Source organism: Ixodes scapularis, unplaced genomic scaffold, assembly GCF_016920785.2.
Source record: "Ixodes scapularis isolate PalLabHiFi unplaced genomic scaffold, ASM1692078v2 PGA_scaffold2__306_contigs__length_199485367, whole genome shotgun sequence".
NCBI lineage: Eukaryota > Metazoa > Arthropoda > Arachnida > Ixodida > Ixodidae > Ixodes > Ixodes scapularis.
In genome coordinates this window covers 136,681,905-136,702,014 of record NW_024609857.1, presented here as the reverse complement: position 1 = coordinate 136,702,014, position 20,110 = coordinate 136,681,905, and the positions used below count along the sequence as shown (strand labels likewise).

The 20,110-nt window shown below is 47.8% G+C and overlaps 1 protein-coding gene across 1 annotated transcript in view; it reads left to right on the top strand.

The window, feature by feature from the left end:
- Positions 1 to 6,879: 6,879 nt before the first annotated feature.
- LOC120849994 (piggyBac transposable element-derived protein 3-like) overlaps positions 6,880 to 20,110 on the top strand; it is an 89,552-nt gene continuing 76,321 nt past the window's right edge. The window contains exon 1 of the mRNA XM_040222329.1: positions 6,880 to 7,832. Within this exon, the coding sequence (XP_040078263.1) occupies positions 6,880 to 7,832 (953 nt within the window). The remainder of the gene's footprint in view (positions 7,833 to 20,110) is intronic.

Here is a 20,110-nt window from a genome sequence, read left to right as displayed (position 1 = left end):
CGTCATCTGAAACCGAAACCGAACGCCCCCCGTGTGTTCTTTTTTTATTTTATTTTGTTTGTCCATAGTTGCTCGTTGCCCGTTTCGCGTCCAGCGTAGCAAAGAGAAAAAACAGTTATACTTTTTTATTTACGGTTTAGTAATCATTTCCGATCCGATTTATACTTTTCATGGCGATTCAAGCGGAAATTAGAACAGTATTCCTACAAATCGCGAACCAAAACGCGACCGAGGGCACGTCTCTCGTTTCGACCAATCGCTGACGCGTCTCTTGTGACGTCGCGCTTCTTGGCCCCGCAACGGTCACGTGAGCTCCGCCTTCTCGTGGCTTCTCCCGCAACTCTCGGGGCGTCGCCCCAGTCGATCCCTGTACGATTATTACCGCGACTGTTTAATTGATTTTCGCGGCACATGAGCGCCGGTTTCGGCTGAAATTTGGGCAACATGGCCTGAGGCGTGCCTGGAACCCAGTTCAAACGCCAAAAACATATCCCAAATTGCCTTCATTGTCCCTTGAAGTGCCACTAAATAAGCTATATACGCTTCAGAGTAACGACACTTGGCCATATTGTGGCTTAAAATCATGGTTGCCAGTTACCTGAAGCTTTATCTGAAATCACAGGAAACGTTTTTCCGTCCTCTACAAATATTTAAGCAGTCCCCGACAGAGAAAAGCAATATTACATGAGCTTCCTAACACCGAATGGAATGCTGAAGAAGTCGCACTTTTGAATCATGACGATCTGCAGTTGCGTCTGCTCTGCACAAGCCCCAATATGGCGGCGCCCACAACAATGTCGAGGAACGGAGTGCCGGTACTCTAAGCGCAGCTCATTTAGTGGCTCTAGTCCCTTTAAGTAGCCGAGTCGGCAGCGCGCCGGGCTCACACTCAGGTGGCTCAGGTTCAATCCCCGGCATTGCATGCTCTTTTACCTTGCTTTATATAAGTCGAAGATTCGAGAAGTTTGAAGAGCCGTCTAGCTTGTTCATGTTCAGAATGTGTGTAGTTCGAGAAGAATTGAGGATTCCAGTCTGCCAGGGAAGGCTCAAAAGAAGCCACGCCGCGCCGTACAAGGTCACTCCTCCGCCTGCGTTCGGTCCTTCTGTTACGCCGCCATCAACGCCTGTTATCGACCGCTCAGTCTTATTTTGTTTGGGCGCAGGTTCGTTCTATTAAACGTTTTGTATACTTGAGTGTTTCGTCGCCTCATAGGTTGTTATTTGTGACAATATGGAGACCTTCCACAGCTGAACCAGCTGTACCGTGAGCGACCGGGAAATCAGCGGTGGCTTCTTCGATCAGACGTTATCCGTGCCAAGTGACCTTCGCACCCTGAGAAAGGTATTTTGTGCTGTCGGCCAATTTTGGTTGCTGCCATACGATGATGCTTGAACGAAACTCGAATGATTATTCCTGGCGATGACGAAGATGGAAGCGTAGACTGCACAAAAACGACAGGTTACCACGTTATTGTGTTACGACACTACCCTTTTGTGGCAGCAAGAAATACAGGTCTGCACCGGTTACCATTTATGTCATCGACTTGATAACTTTAAATTTGCTTTCTTGAAGTCATGTTTACTTGAGGCGTTCGGTAAATATTCGGGCTTTGTCCCGATAACCAGACAACAAACGTTACTTAGCTTAGTATCAAAAGAGAACACTATGTACCGGACACCTTGTGGTGAAAGTTACAGGTATGAACTACTTTCTCGCGCTGTGTTATTTAATATGTCGTTGGTATAGTTGACTCCAGTGCAGAAGCAGAGTGGTCATGCAGTTTTTGGTAAATGAATGTCTTAAACCCGCCGAATTTCCTCATCAATTTTCATATGTGTTTGGAGACAAGCTTTTAGCACGCTTCCTGTGTTCACTAGATTTTTAAAAAAAATAAAAAAAACGTTTGGGATAGTTGTGAATTCGTTGATAGTTACCCCATGAAAGTTGGCTGAAAAGAGTCATTTTAAACTAAGTCATACACAGTGTCGAACAGATGATTTTGAATGGTAGACAAGTTACTGTTCGCGAAGTCTCGGAGGCTACTGTGTAATAAGCAAAACATTTCTGGACATTCTCATTAGGGATCACCTCAGTTCTGGGGATGGGTTATTCGCCAATTTCTTTGGGAAGTACTGCCACACCAACCCCTTTGACCTGACTTGGTTCCGAGGAATTTTCACCTTCTTTGGCTTTTTCGAAAGATCATATTGAAAGACAAACTACCCCATGGTTGACTAAATGACTCCGGCTGTTCTACAGTTCAGGGACCAGCCAACCCAACATAACTCTACGATGGCAGGGTACAAAAGCTCTTAGTCAAAAAGAATCTAATATGTATTTTTAAGTGATCTCTCATAATTGTCTAGGAATTAAACTGGTCCGTATATTTACTAGACGCAGCTCGTATGTTACGCTACGAGACCACCAGGACTTCACCTAGGCTCAGCTGACGGAACACAGAAAAAAAACACACAAAAAACAGCAAAAATAAAACATACGAGTGAACGCATTTTGACTCAGACAGCAGCCCTCCATACCACCTTGACGAGGTCTTGCAACAGTGTCACTTCTCGTGCGTTTGCAGAGGGCGGACCTCCAAGACAGTGTTTAATGCACCCGTCTGCTTCCACGTCTTACCGTTAGGCAAAGAGCAGGATCACACCCATAAAAGTATTTATTTTTACTCACTATTTGCAATTTCCTAGTTTCTAATCTTTAAAATTTGGGGGAGGGTGTGATGTCAAGGAATTGTTTCTAGTCGTCTGTGGCAATAAAAACGGAGGAAACAAAACCCTGTATTTCGGGTTGTCAGACACACTGAAAAGGCTCGTGTCTATCATGCATCTTCTGAACATTCGTGCAACGTGTCTCATGCGTCTTTTACATAGTAAATAAGTATCCTGCAGCACAAAACTTCCCGAACGTGGCTGCACCACCGGTGCCTCAATCGGCTACATTTGATATTCGCCTATAACACATGACCCTGGAAGGGCTTTATGGCGGAATTCAGATTATGCAGCTGAAACACTTCGGCATAATAAATTGGCGCTTCTCTGCGAACGCGACGAAATCTAAGACCACGAAGAGGCCGCTGGAAAGCCGCTCATTAAGATGCGCCATCACCGGGATGACATAACGGATGGATATGAGACGAAAGCCCGCAATTGCCGCCGAGGGGGCCCCGGCGTGAGACATTTCACCGATCCCCGGAGAGTAATTGTTCGTCGACTGGCGGACTGGCGCTAAATGTTCGCCGACCTGTACATAATGTGCCGGACGACGGAGTGGCCTCCGGGGCTCTGTTATAATTAATGACCAGCGGTCAGGCTCCCCTCAACGTGGTGGCTCGCGGAAATGCATTTGCAGAGCGGACGCCTGTTGAACCACTCCTATAACTCGGCCATCAGAGGCGGTGGCATATAGCTGAGGGTAAATTAAGAAGTTAGGACGTGTGCGCGGTGGAACTAGCATTTAACAGTCTGCACTTAGCTGCAGCAGATCTGAGCTCTGGCTCGGCCTGCCGCTTTTGGGATAATGAGTTCGTTTGCCTCTCGCCAGTTCAGCTAATAAACGCGAGAATGAACGTGACAATGTTACATCGGTACACGACTGCCATGCCTAGAAACGATTACGCTAATTGGTTCGGTAATTTGTTTAGTGCGGCTTGATAAAATAAAGGTATTTGTGCGGCCCATTTGTTACCCCAGCCAAGCTACTTCATGCCCTAGTTTTTGCAACTTCTTTATTTATTAATTTTCAATTGCGACACCCGCATCAGGCGTTATCGCGGGTGGCGAAAAAACATAAACAAAATATTTTCTGTATTTGCTTCACAAACATCCCTAACAGGGCATTTAATTCTTGAGTGGTTTTAAGAAAAAAGAAATCTTCCCCTATTCATACCTGGTACAGAGCTCAAATCTGTTGTGGACGCGATCTTTACGCCGTGACCTATAATTAGGAGGTAAAAGGCATCACGAACTATTGATGATATTGATGTTATAATGGATAGTATATAAACCATTTAGTCGTTATTTTCTTTACCCGAGGCTCAATAAATTGTATCTTCTGGCGAATTTCACTGGTAGTTTTGGATCACGAACCTAAATCCGCTACGGAGCATGCGATCCGCGCAGAGTCACCGCGCCTCCGACATCACCGGCGGAAGATGACAAGCCTCCGAAAGTGTCCGACTGTCTTCCCGGCGTTCCCCATCGCCCTGGGCTTTCCTTATTTCCGGAAAGCCCCTGCATGCGCTGAGCCGCCGTTGGTCGCCTGCCGATCCCGTCATGCTCGGCAAGGCAGGAGACACGTGCCCCCAGACATGGGTTTCTGCTTGGCACTGAGAAAATCGGCAGATCGAGATCCGGGCGCGCACTTTGAACCAAAATCCGGAGTGGGCGCTGCTCCAAAACGACGAGCGAAAGACGTCCGGGTTGATACCAAACGACCAGCGGCGGACGCGCTCTCCATAGATGTCGACGCCGGAGGCGTGTGTTGTCTTCGTCACGTAGTAAAACCATGGAGCGAATCCGAGGCCCCTAATCGGCGTTTTTTGAGGCACGTCACAAATGCGCGCGCCAATGTTTTGCGCGTACACAGATGCCCCCACCGACATCGAAATGCCGCCTCGAATATAGAGATGCGGCCTTCAGAAATTTCCGATAGGGCGTATAGCCCTATCGGGAACGACGCGACGCCGTCAGCTTAGCGTTTTGCATCTACACGCGGATTAGGGCCGCCGAAACGCTTTTAGCACTCCACCACGCGGTTTTAGGTTTGCATTCGCCTCCTAAAACTATAGTCTTAGGAGGCGAATACGAACCCAAAACCGCGTGGTGGAGTACTAAACAAAACGCTATAGCCTTTTGTTTATCGCCAAATATCCATTTTCAGCCGCGCCCATTGTGTCGCCTTGTAATGTATCGCCGCAAACTGTCGCCACGAAGCGGCGTGAACAAGGGGGTTGGGTGGTTTAACACGCGGACCAGTGAACCTTTTTTTTACCGCCAAAAATCTATCGTCAGCCCGTACCGTTTGTGTCGCCTTGTATAGGGAGTATTCACTGGACGCCATATTTGTGGGTACTTTTAGAGCGCATGCTCAGAACGAGCTCACATCAATAGGCTGCTAAGACCGGCACTCTTGATGGTGCGGACTGCACGTTGTAAAAGAACTGTGGAAGCTCACCGTCAGCACGCGCTCAGCATTCGTGCACACAGCTATGGCCGCCAGTGAATACTGCCTATGCTCTGTTCACCCTTAAGCTCGGACTGCAGCCAATGTCACAAGCGCGAGAACATGAGGTTGCTGAAAGAAAGGAGCGCGTTAAAGCTCGCGCATATAGCTTTGGCTGCAGTTTCAGTCTCAGGGTGAACGGAGTATAATGTGTCACTGCAGACTGTCGCCGTGAAGCGGCGTAAACGAGGGTCGTCAGGTGGGTTAACACGCGCCCCAGTGATGCGCCTCGCCGTCAACCACTGCACCTTTGAAAAGGGCGACCCCGCCGCCGTCCTCGGTGAGAGTCGTTTTCTTATCTCTGGGAGCAGTCAACGAGCTGGAAATGGTCATTGTCGTTCTCCTGCTTCCGAAAGAGCGGCACTTTCAAATAGGCCAATCAGGGTCCTTGATTGGCTTCGTGGTGTTACTCCGTGAGCAAAAGGTAATACATATCCCGGTGCACGCCAAAATGACAAGTGGAAATCGGCATTAGTTCTTTTATTATCCCTCTTTCGTTTATTGTATCTCCGGGGATACAGACTTAAAACGCACAAATAAAAATCACTGTAAATATATACTCCCTCAAATGGGCAATGTATCTCATTAAACACATCCTCCGCGGCGGCCGAGACACCTAGCGCCACCTCCCGGAGCCTACAGCAAGTGTTTCTTCGTGAGTGACAGAACATGGCGTCGACCAGTGCTGGCGTCCACGTGTCCACGGCAAGTGCTACTTTGTACTCTAAACGTTGAAACGGTAATCAAAATCTAACATTGCGATTTTAAACAAAAGTGTGCAAACACTTTGGTGATGTATTTTTAATCGAATACCCCGATCCAATTATGCAAAGCAGGGTGATAATCCGTGTGTATCTCACAGGATACACTGCACGTTTGGGGTATTCGTTCCACTGTTTTGTATACGTTTTTCCAATGTTTTTTTTTATTTTTGTTTTGTGCAGGAGCTAACTGCAAGGACATTTTATGGCTCACAATTGAGAAAGAGAGCCACAGTGATCCCTCCTGAAGGTGGAATATCCGACGTCGACTCATCAAGCGATGATGAAACGGACACGGACAATGATGACACCAGCTTCAAGGCAAGGAGTAGAAGCTTGGAAGTAGAAGAATCCCTCTCGGAAGACGAAGCCGAATTGCCAAAGAACGCCGCCTCGTCGAAACAAGGTGACAAGTACAAATGGAGAAAGACAAGTTTCGACCACGACTTCCGAGCTCCAGAACCGCAGTTTGAGCTTGCACCGGAAGATCTCACTCCACTGCAGTATTTTCAGATGTATTTTGGCGATGAGTTCATTGAGAAGGTGGTTTACGAGACAAATCTGTATTCCACTCAACAGACCGGATGCTCAATCAACACGAACGTTGCAGAGTTAAGGTCCTTCATCGGAATTCTTCTTATGATGGGCGTCGTCGGGATGCCTTCGTTTGAAGACTACTGGGCCAATCAAACAAGATGTGACAAGATCGCCAATGTGATGCCTGTAAAACGGTTCAAGAAGCTCCGAAGGTTCATCCATTTTATTGATAACCTCCAGCCAGTTGAAACTGACTGAGCCTACAAGATAAAACCTGTGCTTGAGCACATTCTGAGCAAATGCAAGGCCACAGAGAGCGAAAATCTCTTCTCCATTGATGAGATGATGATCCCGTACAAGGGTAAAAAGGCGGGGAACCTGAGGCAGTACCTCCCCAAAAAACCTAAAAAGTGGGGCTTCAAACTGTTTGTACGTGCGGGTGTTTCTGGGATGGTTCATGACTTCGTTCTGTACACCGGCGCAACAACATTCGAAGGTATCAGACTTGCAGAAGAGGAAGAGGCGCTTGGTCTCGGCGCAAAGGTTGTGTTGCACTTGTGCGAGAGCATTTCTCGTCCAAATGAGAGCATCGTCTACTTTGATAATTTCTTCACCTCGCTGGAACTGATCTCACGACTGAAAGAAAGGTATTCTTTGCACAGTCTCGGCACCATTCGAAGCAACAGGCTTCGAGGCTGCTCCCTAAAGGATGACAAGTCACTGCTGAAGGAGGGAAGAGGCAGCTTTGACTACAAAGTGGACAATGTGGCAGGACTTGCAGTCGTGAAATGGGCTGGCTACAAGACTGTAATAGTTGCAAGCTCTTGTGTCTCACAAGACCCAGTGGAAACAGCGAACAGGTTTGACAAGAAGGAGCGTCAAAAGATTCCAGTTTCTTGCCCACAAATTGTGAAACAGTACAACATTCACATGGGCGGTGTTGACCTTGCAGACATGTACGCAGCGCTTTATCGCACCCCATTCCGCACAAAGCGATGGTACTTAGGCATCTTCAGCCAGCTTCTCGATATATCCGTGAACAACGCTTGGCTACTACACCGACGACAGTCAAACCTCACTGGCGTGAAGGCAATGCGACTGAAACAATTTCGACTAGCTGTTTCAGAAGCTTTGATGCATGCAAGCCCCCCGAAAAGAGGGAGACCTTCTTCCACCCTCGATGAAGAACCTGCGGCGCAGCGCCCAAGAATGCAGACCACGGCAGCACCTGTCACCGATGTCCGCTACGACGGTGTGGGTCACCTACCAACACTGGAAGGCAAAGGTCGCTGCAGGTACTGCGGTGATGTGATTGGCATAAGCCGTTTTGGAGCACCTTCTGGAGCAGCCAAAACAAAGTTTTGGAGCAGCAAAACTGGCTTTTGGAGCAGCTAAAACAGTGTTTCGGAGCAGCGAAAGTGGCTTTTAAAGCAAAAATTCTTAGAAAAAAAAAAAAGATTAATTTTAAGTGGTGGACAAACGAAGGACACATTGCTCGCCGCAATCAACCAATTACTGTCAAGATAGACCACCTGGGAGTCTTTCAACATTTAACTGAAATGCCAATGACATAACACATTTTGCAATGCTTTAGTTAAATGATACGAATAAATCGGACCAAACTGCGCAAATTAAAATCTATTTGAAAATGACCAGCTTAGTAGTAAATAGAGAGTTTTAGTAGATCGTTTTCAAAGGACCGCTACCGCTACAGGCTCGCGCTTCGGAGCATGCATCGAAGGGGTAGCGCGAGCTCCCGCTACAAGTAGCGTGGCCCAAAAACACGATCTACTAAAACTCTCTATTATCACATCATTAGGTTGACTAGTAATATAATAAATGGAAGCAGTCTCCAACAGATGAAACACCTAACTACTGCCGTGCAATGCGAAATTGTCGCGCGAGCGAAGATGGCTGTTCGATCGAAACCATGCCACTCCGCTCTGTCTCCAACTAATTCCCAAAATTGTATGCAAAAGGTAACTGTCCGACATACGACAAAAAAAAAAAAAAAACAGTCCAGCGGCACATGCTTGCCAGGCCGGCAGGCGAGGTACAAGCTAAACACAGAAAAAAAAAGAACCTGAGCGCATCGATGCAAGACGTCGCGAGCCAGGGTCAAAAAGTTCTTGGAGCGCTTTCTGCAACGACTGAACTCAAGACAAACAAGCACGCTGTGCGGGTTCAGCATGCGGACATTGCCTTGTTTGCTTTATCTCACTTTTCTTCACCAACATCTTTCGCGGCTGATTTTTCAGGTACCGGGGTACGTCTCGAAAGAAAGCCTACCGAAAGAAACCTAGGCAATCAATACTTCGACACAGCAGTCTTTGAGCTAAAGGGATATTTGTAGTAGTATATTAAACAAGAACAGGATTGTTGATGAACATGCGGCAGTCCTTACGTTTCAGTTTAGAAAGTGCCATAATTGCAGTGACGTAGGGTCGGCAACACCCGACGCCGCGCGACCAAGGTGGCTGGCAGGCAGAGACCAAATAAAGTTTGGCCACGGCCGTTGCTTTCAGGAGCGAGTGCTTCAGCCCATAAAGTAATCCCCGCCGCGCAAAAACATGGTTTCGTTTCACCGCATGACGGCATGGCTGGTACCCAGCACGCTAGCGTCGGAGCGTCCGCACACGCCCACGTCTATCATTGAATTTTTTTTTTTTTTTTTTTTTAAAGACGCGAGACGAGAGACGGCGGGAAAAATCATGCAAGACCGGATGAACGATTGATGCAGGGTACTTTGCGTCGGATGGCCGCTTGCACCACCTAGCTCATGTGTGCTCAATTACGGTACTCAGTTTAGTTTCGGTTTTCAAAGGCGACCAAAATTAGTCCTTTGGCGCAGGCTTGGCGCAGGTTACCCATATTTTGGCAAAATGTAGCAGGATGTAGCAGGGTTAGCCCCTTGGCGCAGTTTGGCGCAATTGGCGCAGCAATCACATCACTGGTACTGCCCAAGCGGCCAAACATCAATTGCCTGTGCAAAGTGCAAAGTTAGGCTTTGCATAGTGACGGGAAAGTCCCCAAGAAACTGCTTCAGGTTGTACCACAAGAAGTAATTATTGTTTCAAATATTCAACATTTTGTTATCCCCTGACGGGCAGTGTGCACTGGGAGATACATGTCCTATCTCTTAAATGTGAAATAAAATGCCACAAAAAATAATGTTTTGGTGCTTGAATTGGTTCCTTAAGGAAATACTGATTGTGATATAATTTTAGTTCCATTTTTGAATGACTGCCCGAATAAGGGTTATAGCAGTGATACTTTTTTAGGTCGTACCGTCCCAGAAAAGACGAGCAGCACAGGTTTGTGACTTCTAGTTTTTCAACGTGGTTTCTTTGGGAAGGCTGCTAGAGGCAGTGTAGGCATACTTCAACACCGGACGCATAGAGGCAACATATGCGAGCTCTTTTAGAGATTGAGTCTATTGTTTCAAAGTTCGACGCAGAAATCAACGTGCTCACCCTGCCCTCATAACTGCATTGTCCATATGTGCTTTCCATGTGTAATCAGCTAGAATCAACCGTGACACCTGGATATTTAAATATTTGTTCTCTTGGTACAACTTCATTGTTCAATGGACCTTTTTTTGGAATAACAAGCGCCGTCTGGGGAGTTGTCTGCGAACTACCAATAAAGGGCAGTTCAACATACCTCCGCTTGTCAGAACACATTGACAACAAACCACTGTATCGGTTTTCGGTGTTTTTCATTCCCTATGCTATCGATACTAAAAAACAAAGCGTCAAAATATACTCAATACGCGTGAAGGTAGAAGCTGACGTTGTTGGTCGTGCTGGACCGTGCCCTGCAAAATGGCGACAGCGGGAAGTTAGGCTTAGGGGGAGAGCGTACGCATGCGTAGAAGCTTACTGGGAAAAGGTCCATTGATACTGAGATTTTTTTCTTATTTTTCTGAGTAAAACTAAGATGGGCGCATTTCTTTACGTTGAGCATCCCTATTTTCGCACTATTGCATAACTACCGTAATATCCCGGGTTATCAACCACCCCCCTGTCGCGTGAAAAAAAAAAAAAAAAAAAATGAAATCGTGGGTTATGTCTTGGACGGCAAGAACAAAAAGTGTGGATAAAGCTAAAAAAAACATGCCTTTTTTTGTACATATCTAGCGCAACTGCACAAAAGATAAATTAAACTCAAAACTCTAATTAGTTTCGTTGGTTTCTGCAAGAAATACTCGTGAAATAAAGTTTTACTGTCGCAAAAGGCCATTGCTTGCAAACGCCCGATGAGCACCACGGATCGACATACCGCGTGAATGTTTGTTCTGTGAAAACACGTTTTGCTATGTTCTTTACGTTAATAAAAAAAAAAGAGCAAACAAGAAGATAAAAAACCAAACCAGGCGCAACGAGCGAGCGAGAGAGCGGGCGAAAGAAGCGACGAAGAGCGATGCTGCTAGAAGCGGGAAAGCAGGTGATGGAGTTGGAAAATACTTCGGCGTATGGCCAAGTTGGGCGCCTTGTCGATCACGGGGACTCTTGCTCACCTTTCTTATTTGGTACATACATGCGTGCGTGCGAGCGCGGTGTGCTACCAACGCGGGTGGGCTCGGTGTTGCTGCGTGGCGCGGACAGCATCACGAACAAAAAAGCTCGATATGGGACGCTTGACAAACGTCTGTGTGCGGCGATTGAGCAAATCTTTATTTACCCGTTGGCTTTGTCTAAAGCGTTGGACAACGTACCAACCGAGATCACGACGTTCCGGGAGAAGGAGTGGGTTCGCGGTGACCATATTTCGGCGGAGACGGGCTTTGACCTTACGCTCTACGGTTACATTTCGGGATATGGCACGTTCGCTGATCTTGCGATTCCTGAATAGGTTACTGATTGTGTTAACTTTCCGACTTCTTTTTTTTTTAGTCCGAACGAAGTTTTTTTTTTTTTTTTACAAAACAAAGTTTATTATTTTGTTACCTCCGTCGTTTTCCTTTCGCACGCATGTAGTCCCACGTGAGGTAGCGGAAATCGGGGAGGAAATACATTTTCAGCGTAGAGTGGCTTTCCCCCCTTCGTTTTACTCGTTCTTCAACTATAACGCCTGCAGCCGCGTCATTAGAATAGGATGGATGTTCGCGGGTAGCAGAGTCTGAGCTGAGGCATTTTTATGGGTGGGCGATCACTCGGTGCTTTTTTTGCAAATCAATATTCTCCCAAAGAGTGGGGTGGGCGATGACTCGGGGATGGGCGATGACTCAGGATATTACGGTATGCTTTAACCACCAAGGGATAAATTGTTAATTGGTGCTGTCATCAGTAAATTACTGTCGTTCATTATAATTAAGAGCTTCTTTAGACTGGCCAGTATTAGCTGGTTAGAATAAGAAAAAATTAAAATAAGAGAGCGCTTACTTTTGGCATTTAAATACATTGCCGATATAGGCACGACTATAGGACAACTTTTTGGACATTTGAAAAGTGAAGATTGTGTGTGCACAGCCTTGATTGGCGCTCAAGGTGCGCGATCGTAGAGAGTCCATAGCATGTACGTCATTACGACAGAACACGTTAGTGTTAAAACCGTTTCATTGTCGACGAGATGTTTCTGTGGTGCCCACTTATGGTTCATACCCGTGACGTCACTTCCAGGATTATCAGTTGCGAACGACAAGTCCGATGGTGTGTTAAAAATCACGGTGAAAGCTTGGAGTGATGCGTTCTAACCAATCGCGTCAGAGTTTACTGTCTGACTTTACTCTTATTTCTTTCCATGAAAGCAAGATTAATCCCGCCTAAGACATTTTAGTGAGCGTATGGTCAATCGTCGAAAGCCGACTGCAGCGACGCATTCATCAGCTATGTTTTGGTCGGCTGTTTGCTTTGACCGGTGTCTCCTATATAAGTTACACCACGTTTGTCGACCTCTTTCCACGAGATACACAGGTCCGATTAGACCTGGACGTCTTGTGGATGTAGAGGTCACAAACGGTAGGTACCGCGGCCAAGCGGCCGTTTGTTTTCGTTTCTTTTTTTCCAGCACGTGTTATTTACATTATTACTGAAGATACGTCTTGTATATGTTTCTTTAACAACACGTGAAACGCTCCATCGGAAGCAACCACCTTTATTCAAAAGAGTTTAGGGGAGACAAAATACCGAAACTATAGAAACGAAAGCAAGAACGGCCAGGCGGCGCTTGTGCAGAGCGAATGCAGAGAACACGGCAAACGCTATAGGTCGTCTGCTTCGATCGGAAGTGTGTTGCTTTCGCGGTTCAGTGCACCCCGCCACAGCTCGGATTCCCGTTTCGCTGCTTTCCCCTTTTTTTGCCTCACAGCTACACATGCGTCGCCATTGCCATAGGGAAAAAGACTCTATACGTTGGCGTGGGTCTTTCAGAACTTTACAAAGAAGCAGAATCGCTACACCGGCGTGCGCTCGCTCGAACTTCCGCGTACAGACTTGCTGCCAGGCCGAGTTCTTTTTCAAGCGCTCGTTCAGATCTGGACGCTGCGTTTATAAAGAAAGGGTTATTCATTATTAGCGCTGACCAGAGCCGACGCACAGAGCTCCGTGACTCTGAACCCACGGCCGCTACCGCGAAATCGTGGCATTGAGCAGTCATGTTGGTTGCTCCTCCCCCTAGAAGTTCGGCGTGCCGGGCGTAAAAAAACGCGAGGCGCACCTCACGTTACGTTCGAGGCGCCGCTGTACGCCTCGCAAGTGGGCTCATTTTCGTCTTCTGCGCATGAGAAAGGAAGTAGCGGTGACGTCAGAACGCCGAGCCCTGATTGGCTGATCGCGACCCCCTATCTCAGCATCGTCTGCTCCTTTGCAACGTCGTCTGCTCGCAACGTCGTCTGCGTCTGTCTTACCTTTCCTGCGACTTTCGGAAGTGCAGGTCTTAACGAGCGAGCTCGATTTTGCCTTTCAGAGAGGGCAGACGAAATAACTCGAGCGGTACGTTGTTTTTGTCTAACAACTAGCAGACGCGCATCAAGGAGGAAAGTCAAAGGACTCACTGGCGAGGTGTCCCAAGGCGCCGAGGTTTGTTTGCTAAGAACCGAGAGGTGAGCGTGTTAGATTCCGCAAGTTCCCTCCCAAATACGGGTCCATATCACAAGAGCGAATGACATTTTAGCGAACGGCGACATTTGAGCGAATGGTCGTTTTAGCGAATAACGGGGGCGCGCGTTAACCCATCCGTCGCGCTGCGCTTTACGCCGCTTCGCGGCGACAGTCTGCGGCAACTAATTACAAAAATATGAACTCACTTGGCCCACCCGAAAACGCCGCTTCGCGGCGTCCGACTATTCGCTAAAGTGTCGTTCGATGAAACGTGGGCGTTCGCTAAAACGTCATTCGATCAAGTGAGTGCCTCCCCCCAAATACTTTTTCCCTCCTTTCGTGCGCGGCGAGACCCGCTGTGAACGTCGTCTGCTTTACGTGTGCTAGTCAAAGCGATGGCTGCTTTACCTTTCCTGCGTCTGTCGAAGATTCACCGCTTTTTCACCGACGAGACTCACCGTTGCCTCGGGAAACAAGGAGATAACAAGAGGAAGAAATTGACCTCTTAATCTAAAATTGAGGTCAGCGATCAAAGCATAATACGGGAAGGGTTCACAAGGGTTGCACGGGCATATTCCATTCAGCACGCCAGCCGGTCGTGGGCAGACGGTCGCCGAGTCGGGGAGTGCCTGCTAGGCCTAACGGCCGTGCTCGCTTGGTCGCGTTCGGCGGAATCGTGGCCGTTGGAGCTTTTCCCGGGTGTTTGTGGATCCAGCGTTCTTGTTCGTCGTGGCCTGTTTCAAGTACGTTTTACTTTTTTCTTGTTGCTTGAAGTCGGGACCCGTGAGAAGCGCACGTAGAAAAATAAACGTCCGTGGGTCGTCGCGCCCGCGACGCTGTGGGCCATGCTGATTTGATCGTGAGAAGTGCGTAAGACAGCTTCGGAGCTGTCGTAGGATTTCGTCGTAACCTGCGCAAAACTTACGAAAATTTCGTTTCGTGAATATGAATTTGTTCTTAAGTTTTGTCTTACGCACATTTTTGGCGTAAGACCGTTTCGTGAATCTGGCCTCTGCACTTCCGAAAGTCGCAAGAAAGGTAAGACAGACGCAGACGGCGTTGCGAGCAGACGACGTTGCAAAGGAGCAGACGACGCTCAGATAGGGGGTCGCGATCAGCCAATCAGGACTCGGCGTTCTGACGTCACCGCTACCCCCTGCGCAAGAAGCAGGCGAACTTGCCCTCCGTATAGGTTCAGACGCCGGGCAACTAAGCAGTGTCGTCATGTGTCACGTGACACATGCCACGAAGCAAAAACAACTAAACCAAGCAGTGATGTCATGTGTCAAGTGCCACATGTCACGTGACTTTGTGACGTCATGGCTCCGCCCTCCGTGCCCCGATCCAGCTACGAAAAGGGCGATCCAGCGCTACGCGACCGGTACATCCGGGCGTCTCCGGCCAGATAACAACGCGCAGCTACGGCTTGCTCGTGAACCGAAAGTGGAGGTACGACGTTTTCGTCGGATGCTACGTTCTACAGAGGGCATAGAGGAAAACAGGAAACCAATAACTGGACAACGGCGCAAGCGCGGCGTGTCACCGCAATATATATATATTCTTTTTTTTTGTTGTTGTTGTTGCTCCCTAAGTTGCAGATGCCGCTTCACGGCCGCGCCAGCCGCCCCTCTATGTGGCTCCTGCAAAAACGAAGGTCGCTTCCCGCAGTGCACCTTGATCGAACATAGCCGCCCTGGGAGCACCATTGCGATACCCCGCGCCGCCAGCGGATTATCTATGCAGTTAGACTTTTGTCAGAGACCTTTATCTTCTAAGTATAAATGCATGAGATAAAGTATTTTAAGGGGCGTTACAACGATATTCATTTGGACTTTTTTTCACTTTACACGAGCTTACTGGCACTCGTGGGACTCAAAGATACTCGCACGCAACGCCACTGGCTAAGAAAGTCCTTTGTCGCGGTGTAATTTTAAGGACAAAATCGAGCATTTTCATTAAACCTCTGCTTCGCGAACTGCGGGATCGTAGTATCCTCCAGTGACGATATTTGATATGCGGATCATAGATTGGACCCGAGCATTGCGTGGGCACTCGATTTGGGCTCGTGGTAATCAGTAGCTCGAAAAGCCTTCGGCTAGCGGCCCGTGTCCAATCGCTGCAATGACGACAATAACCCAACCCTAACAAAGTCTGAAACTGAGCGCGTGTCCTGTGCCTTGCCAACCCCCAGCGCGTTGCTATGATCGACATTAACGGGATATAATCGGTTCCAGATCACGTGGTCGCTAATTCTGGCTGCGAGTAGAGGGGGTGAACGCTGCTCGTTTTTCTTTAATTTTCTCTGCGACTTCGATTGCTTCTGGTGAAAAACGAACGGCTGTTTCACAGGTCATTAACGTCGGCGATCTGTTCTATCCGGTATTTGCGCAAAGTACAAAAATCGTTTCATCGCTTCCTTAAAGGGACACTGACAGGGCATTTACGCTCGCCAAAGTTTTTAATTGTACATAATACATTAGAGCCCAACTACCCAGAACCCCATTTGCGACTCGAAATTCGTTTTCTTCCCGCCCGAAAACCGCCAATCAGAACTGGCTGGTTTGAATGGCGCTCACTCCCTTCTCCGCGGGCACCTGCCGTTTTCCATGGCTTAGACACCACCAGCGAATATGATAAAAGTCATCACACTCAATAATCAAATAGGAAAATAAATATGACTCCCGTTTTTTGTGGCTTTAAAAAAAAAAGCTGGATATACGTTGATTGAAAAAAAAAAAAAAAAACTTGTTCAGCAACTTGATTTTTTGGCAACGCTTTTTTTTTTAATATTTCTTCTTCTTGCCCAGTCCAGTTTCAGTTTCGGTTTGCAGCGGTTGTGTTTTTTTACTTCATTAAAATATACGTGACGCTGTAGCAAAATATTAATTGGGTGGTTTTCTGACGGCATTATTAATAGCTTGAAACAAAAAAAAAATTATTTTTCAAGGTTGCAGTGTCCTTTTAAGAAGCAATCATTTAAATTGAATCAGAAGACATTTAACGGACTTTTCGGGGAGAGAAAAACCTCTGTTTTTTTTTATCAATTTCTTAAGCTGAATTTAGCGTGAAATCTAAATTTGTATATAGTCGAGGTGACGCAAGCGTTCACGCGAAGTTTAGAGGGAGCAATTGAATTGGGGGGTGCATAGGTCACTTAACCTGATGTCACGTGACCTAGACGCCAATGTTCAGTTTGATGCTAGATGACATCAAACCATGTGACGTTAAATTTCCCGCCAAATTTAGCGATGAGACGGAATTGGTGTATAGGTCCCGTGAGGTCAGGTCAGGTGACGTAAGCTTTCCCACTAAACTAAGAAAATGCATTGGATTGGTTATAGGTCACGTGACCCATACACCGATTCAATGTAACTCCACGTGACGTCAGTTCAAGTGATATTAATTTGCTCGCCAAATGTAGCGAGCAGACAGAGCTGTTGTATAGGTCACGCGACAAATACATAAATTGCAGTTGATGTCAGGTCGCGTGACATTACTTTTCCTGTCAAATTTAGCGGGGAAACTGAACCTGTGTATCGGCGACGTTTTAGAGGGGGATATTTAATCGCTGTATAGATCCCATGACCTGACGTCACGTGACTTATACACAAATTCAATTTAGTGTCACCTTACGCCCGGTCAGTTGGGAACTGCATTGGTTCATAGATGTCGTGACGTCAAGTCGCGTGACGTAAGCTTCACCGCTCTATTTAAAGGGGGACGTTGAATTGGTGTATAGATCACGTGACTTGACGTCACGTAACCTATACACCAATCACGTAATATTAATTTCCTTGATAAATTTAGCTGGGGAAAATTGAATTTGTGTATGGATGCCGTGACGTCGGGTCACATGACGTCAATCTTCCTGTTAAATTTAGCTGGAAAACTGTCGATTCTACTGCTAAATTAAGAGTGGAGACTGAATTCATATATAGGTCACGTGACATCGGGTCACGTGAGGCCAATTTCCCCGCTAAATTTAGCGGGAAATGCACGAATGAATTCGGACGGACAAAGTTTTGCGATTGAGGAATTGGAGGGGGGGGGGGGGGGGGGGGAGCGTTAAGGAAATATTGAGGACATTCGGCGCGTTAACTCGGATGCCAACAGGTATGTCTGAAACGGTAGGATGTTTATCTTGTCTAAAGGGATCTTGAAAGGATTTTTGCACTTCTTCCTTCTTAGCTTTAATCCTCAACTCAATAGCGAAATGAGCAATCGCGTGGTCGTGACGTACTTGGGTACCGGATGCGATGACTCCAAGCCACGGTGCTCCAAGCTTGCTATCGTGCTTCTGAAACACGACATAGAACTTGTCATTCGAAAGCGATGTTTATAGACCTTTGTCCGGAAGTGCTCTTTTTAGCCTCGACCGCAAGGAGCAAAAGCGAACAATAATCTCGAACCCAGACGCTCACGGGGAGGGGGGGCTGCGTCGGCCTTCACCGCCGCTTCCCGTTGAAGGCTTCTTCGCTGGTGTGCCGACTGCCGTTTCGCCGGCATCGGTCCTGTTTACCGCGGTATGTGAGTATAGTGCCCGTAATGTGAGAGCCGTGTGTCCATACGCCACTTTGCCGCTGTTGGTTTCCATCTAGCCGAGCCAGAAAACATCTCGCGACGAGTTGATCGCGCCGCCAGTGACGAAGAAGAAGCAAACATGGCGACGGTTTGTGCGATTGCTTTGGTGGCTCCGGTGTTGAGTGTCTTCAACGTCCTCGTGAGAAGATTCCCCTGCCCTTCGAAGTTATCGCAGGCACCACGAGTGGCACGAAAGATGTGGAATCATCGTCTCAACTACAAATAAGCAGGCCTGCATGAGCAACAACGACGCCGAGCAGGCGCTGGGTCGTGCCTGTGTCGTGTTGTGTCGTCAGATGTTCTACAACGCCGAGATATTTTCATTTATCATTTGGAATGGCTTCAAGAGTGGGAAATTAATCTATTTCGCAGATTGTTAACGCCGAGGTGAGTGCCCTCCGTTGCAGTGCCGTTGTCGCGCGAAGTGCAGAGAAAACCGGGTGGCGATGGCGGCGGTGCTCTTTGATCGCTTTGATCTTGCGCCGTCGGGTTCATGGAGTCCGGAGTAAACGCACGTACGTGCGTCTGCTGGATCGGTGTTTTGGACTGCCACAAAACTCTTTCTCGCGGGCATTTACCTTGTGAAGCTTAGTAGCTCATTACATTTCGTCGTCGACTGCGCTCATTTGACTACGACGGACGAGCCTGCGTGATGTGAATTTCACTGCCTAAGATCCTTGGTGTGCTATAACGAGGGCTAATAAAATATCACCGCGAACTTCTGAACAAACGAGTCGAAGTTTCGTCTGTTACCATAACTAATCGTCTGTCACAATATTAATCAGTAGCGTTCCTAGACTCCGTCCCCACAGGCACCCTGCTTCGTTGCCCGATAGTAAGTGTCTCCTGGTACCTCGTAGAATTCCAGCTCCCACTTCAAGTAAGTACCATCCTTTAGAACTGGCAATTAATAGTTTCGAACCCAGACGCTCGCAGTGTGTGTGTGTGTGTGTGTGGGGGGGGGGGGGGGGGGGGGGCGTGCTAACACACTCGGAGCCCTCGTTTTCGCCGCTTCACGGCGGCAGACAAGGCGGCACATTACAAAAGAAACCTAATCCGAGCTGTCTTGGAACTAGACCCATTCGCTAGTCATTTGATGAAACGTCGTGGTCTCGTTTTCATTCGCTAAAACGGCGTTCGATCAAGTAAACGCCTCCCACTTATTTCGGCTCGGCGGAGCCGCAGAAAGGCAAGCAGATCGCGAAAATTGGTCTCAACCGTGCCACGAATGTAATGTCGTATACAAGAAGCCGACAATCAAGCATTTGAAAGCTACAAGAAAGCGGCAGCGAAATATTTACTACGCAATGAACCCGGACTGAAACGCGGATGTCAAGGGTCAGCAGACACCGAGAACATTTAAGACAAGAAAGGTTTTCTCTTGTTTTCTCGATCGAGATGGGTTCTCGAATGTTCACGACATCTTATCTGTTGAAGAACGGGCCGCGGAGGCTTCTGGTGAAGACATCTTTCACGATGTGCCGGTGCATTCGGACAGCCTGCCGCATCCAGCTCCCCAAAGCAACGCCGCCAACGCAGCCCCCCCCTCCTGCCTGCCAGTTCTCTCCGCGTGGTGGCGCGAGCGTAGATAAACATGGCGGCGCCCTGGAATTGGCGCGGACACTGGTCTATACTCCCTTCACACCGAAACATGCAACCAAAGCTACAAGCGCGAGCTTGCCCACACTTCTGGTTTTGAGACATGCATTCCTAGCGAGCGCGCCCGTTCTGTGGAAGAACGCTTCAAAGCAGCGGCCTCGAGCTCTCGTGCTTGTGCCATTGGCGACAGTCTCAGCTTAAGGGTGAACGGAGTATAGTGTGGTCACGGCACTTATTCTGCTTATTCGTAAGAAACGGGAATTCAAATATTCGTCGACGTGTGACGAAATACTTTCGTCTAATGCGTGAACTGGGTTCGGCTAAAGTCCTTGGGCACCTGGGATGCATCACAG